Source organism: Buceros rhinoceros, unplaced genomic scaffold, assembly GCF_000710305.1.
Source record: "Buceros rhinoceros silvestris isolate BGI_N320 unplaced genomic scaffold, ASM71030v1 scaffold23346, whole genome shotgun sequence".
Lineage (NCBI taxonomy): Eukaryota > Metazoa > Chordata > Aves > Bucerotiformes > Bucerotidae > Buceros > Buceros rhinoceros.
In genome coordinates, this window is record NW_010417250.1 from 11,321 (window position 1) to 14,921 (window position 3,601).

General features: G+C 56.9%; 1 protein-coding gene across 1 annotated transcript in view; it reads right to left on the minus strand.

Annotated features, from left to right (window-relative positions):
* Positions 1-2,644: 2,644 nt before the first annotated feature.
* Positions 2,645-3,601, minus strand: part of LOC104495210 — a gene marked incomplete at its 5' end in the record, with an annotated part of 10,977 nt that continues 10,020 nt past the window's right edge. Inside the window, one exon of the mRNA XM_010138150.1 lies at positions 2,645-3,144. Coding sequence (XP_010136452.1) covers positions 2,969-3,144 — 176 coding nt within the window. The remainder of the gene's footprint in view (positions 3,145-3,601) is intronic.

Sequence of the window (3,601 nt, forward strand, 5' to 3'; positions counted from 1 at the left end):
ATCTTCAGAGCTCAGCATGTGTGGTGACTGGTGACATGTTTGGGGATAAATTACGGGGAAGGCAAGTGCCAGATGATGGCAATGATGCAGGGATGGGGGATGTAAAGGAAGGTGGTGTGGGGGACTGCTGTCCTCTGTGGTTTTGCCCTAGCATGTAGGTTCCAGCAGGGTCAGTAGAGAAAGCAGCCACAGCCACAGAGTCCTGCACAGCTCCAATGCCAGCCTGGTTCCTGGCATTGACCAGGCGTGACCCTGCAGCTCTGGGAGACAGTCGGTGGTTTCCATGCACAGTGCTGTAGCATTACTTGGGGGCTCGGTGGGTCTGGGCAGTGGACACAGCACCAGGATCCCTCCTCGCATCCCTGTAACACAGGGGCTTCAAAGGGGACTCCTGGCTCCAGAAGGCCGAGGAGGGGAGCGGGTCAAGAGCACTTCCTCGCTGGCTCCTTCCCAGACTTGAGCAGCCCGGTGGACCCCGATACAGGCGGCCACAGGAGGGAGCTTGACTCCTTCCATCTCCTGCTTGGAGGACAGTGGGCTGGTGTGGGTGACAGCCACGCTGGCCCTGGATGCAAGGTGCTGCTTGGTGCAGGAGCAGCTCCCCATGGTCAAACCACAGCATGTGGGACCCAGGATGTCTTGGGAAGGGAGCAAGGACCTGGCTGGAGCAGAGGTGGCTCCCTCAATCCTCAGGGAAGCCCACACCTTATTTCCAGCAGCTGGTGGGTGATGCGTCCCAATGCAGAAGACACACAGACCCACCAGGGCTGTTGTCTGCAGCCTTGGGGGGACCAGTTGTCTCCGATGAGTGGCACACCCCACAGCACGGACAAGTCTCTCTGAGAACAGTGCCAGTGCTGAACACATGGCCTCCCTATCCCCCCACAGCAGTGGCCGGGGAGCCCTTGGGTGACGCTGGTGCTCAGCCTTTAGATGTTGAAAGCGCAGGGGAGCAAGGAAACCACCCCACCCCACCCCATACATTCGCCTGTTTCCCAGGACAGGACCTTCCCAGTTCCCCCGGCCCACAGCCAGCTCCAGCGCTGCAGCCCCACTCCCAGGGTCTGACAGACCCAGGATCATGCCCCGTCATCCCCCCATGCTGCTGCAGCATCGCTGCCCCACTCCCCTCAACAACCCCAGTGCAGGAGCTGGCCGGCAGCTGCCAGAGCAGCCACGTTACAAACCCAGAGCCAAAAAAAAGGGGGGAAAATGATAGTGGCAGCAACGGTGTGTCTGACTGGAGATGGTTAATTACTGGAGGGAGGTTTGCAGTACTGCTCATACAGTCTTTGCTTGCTGCAAAACTGACAAAGCCCCAGTGTGGGACTGCTGGTAATGGCTCTCATTAAAAGCTGTCAGAGCAGGGAGTTGAAACCACATCCATTTTCTCTAACTGCTTTCAGAAGGGGAAAATGATGCTCTGGCCCTTGCCCTGGCACCCCTATTAGGGGTGTGCTGGGTACCTCAGGTTGGGAAAGGTAGGGTTTGTCTCCCTGAACACAGAGGCAGAAGTCCTGACCGCTTGTCTTTTCCTGGGATCGCTCTCTGGGCCTCAGGATAGTGTTTTTCTTTAAGTTCAGGAAAGATGTGGAGATCAAAGGGATCCTTGTAAGGAAGAGGCACTGGGACCAAGGAATGAGCTTGGTCCCGATGCGTCTGCTCTGCTCTACAGAGAAATGATGGATCCTAGTTTAAATCCCCGCATGTACCGAGAGCTGGCCTTAAAATACCAATGAAACCATCAGGATGCTCCTTTTCCCACTTGGTTCGGGAGATCACCCCCCACCTTGACTGCTGCTGGATTCCCCTGAGCCCCTTAAAAAGGGGGGAATGGGGATCTCCCTGGAGTTAGCAATGGGAAAAGATGCCTTTGGGCAGAGAGAAGTGGCAAGAAGAGAGAAAGGTGGTTTTCTCTGCCCTGGCAGAGAAGATGAAAGCACCCAGGGACTTCGACAGGGAGTGGCAGGAGGTCTCCCCGCCTCCATGAGTACACGCACATGTGGCTGACCCCAGTGCAGAGCCAGTGCTCCTTGTGGTGGCAGCTAGTTTGGGAGTGTGGAGGTGGATGGTCATGCTGGCATGAGTCTGAGGGATGCAGCCATAGAGGGATTGTTTTCCCCCATGAAGAGCTGGAGTTTCCTGCCATCCCCTCCAGCAACTTTCTTTGGAGACGGGGCATGTGCCGTGTCCCAACAGGGCTGCTCCTGGTCAGCGGATGCTGGGCTCAACCAGAGCTGGTAGTGGAGGGAAGGTGGTGGCCCTGGCCTGGCCATGGGCATGATGGAGGAAGGCTCCCTGGGAAGGTGGGGCTGTCACCCAGGTGTCCAAGAGCCACGGAGCGCACCTGCTGACATGGGCTGTGAGCTGGAGCTGCAAAACTAAGGGGAGGAGTGACGGCCTGGTCAGGTCATCAACGTACTGGGCTGGATTTGGCCCCCACTGACCTTTCAGTGTCTTTCTGCAGCCCCCAGCTCACACTGCCAGCCCAGCTCCCTGCTGTGTCCTGGGTCTGCCCCCTGAAACACAGACATCCGCTGTTTCTCGAGCAGCTTCCTTGTCTCCTTCACCCTTTTCACCACCCTACCCCCACGCCAAAGGACGCTGGGCTCGTCTCTGACTCATTTCTCTTGTGAGCTTTGTGTGGTCAGTGTATTTTGCATTTGCTTTTTTTTTTTTTTGCTATTCACAGGGAAGAAAGGGAGGTCACGAACCCAGGGGCAGACGTCAGGGCAGGGCTGACAAGCCCGGGAGAAGGGGTGATGCCATCCACCCTGGCAAGGTCCTTAGAGGCTGGCAAAACCGGGTGAGAAGGGCTATGCTCTGTAGTGCCAGCTCTGCCGATCCCTTCTCCTTGCTGCCTGGTCCTGCAAGGTGGCTACTGTGCCATCGAGCTGCTCCATCCCTCCACTCCATCCGTCTGCTCCATCCCACTGCTCCATCCTGCCTGGCCCGGCCATGCCACCAGTCACGTCTGCTGTGGTAAGTGGCAGGTCTCGCTGATGGCAATGACCACATCCTGGGGCTGGCGGTCCCGGCGCCGCGGTGCCTCAGGTATCTCACTCATCTCATTGACACTGTTGCTGATGCAGTTGACATCGCTCTTGTTGCTGTTGTCATCTGGACTGGGGCCGAAGATCCAGTCTGGAGGAGGGAAAGGCACAAAACGAGCCCCTGGTTACATATGGCTACTTCCAGAGTCAAAGCTGGCTGGAAAATCACTGCCCCCCACTACATCCTACTCCTCACTCTGGATGTTCAGCCCCCCAGGAGGGTCCATGGCTCATCCCTGCCCCTTCAGCCCCTGCCACTCCCCTGGTACGGGGGTCTGTGCTCTTCCCAGATCTGGGCTGGTTTTCAGGCTGCTGGTTTCTGGAAGCCCTCCCAGCTTAGGCAAACGAAATCACCCTGCTAATCTCCAAAATGAAAATGAAGTGTCTCCGAAGCAAAGTGGGCATCTGGGCTCTTCGGCAATGATTTCCTACAGTGGGGTTTTGCTGTCAGAAACAGAGAGGATGATTAAATAACTGTGTGATATCCAAATGAGGCTGGAGGCATGGCTAGGTAAACAGCTTATCTGCCACGGGAGGGTATTTTAGGC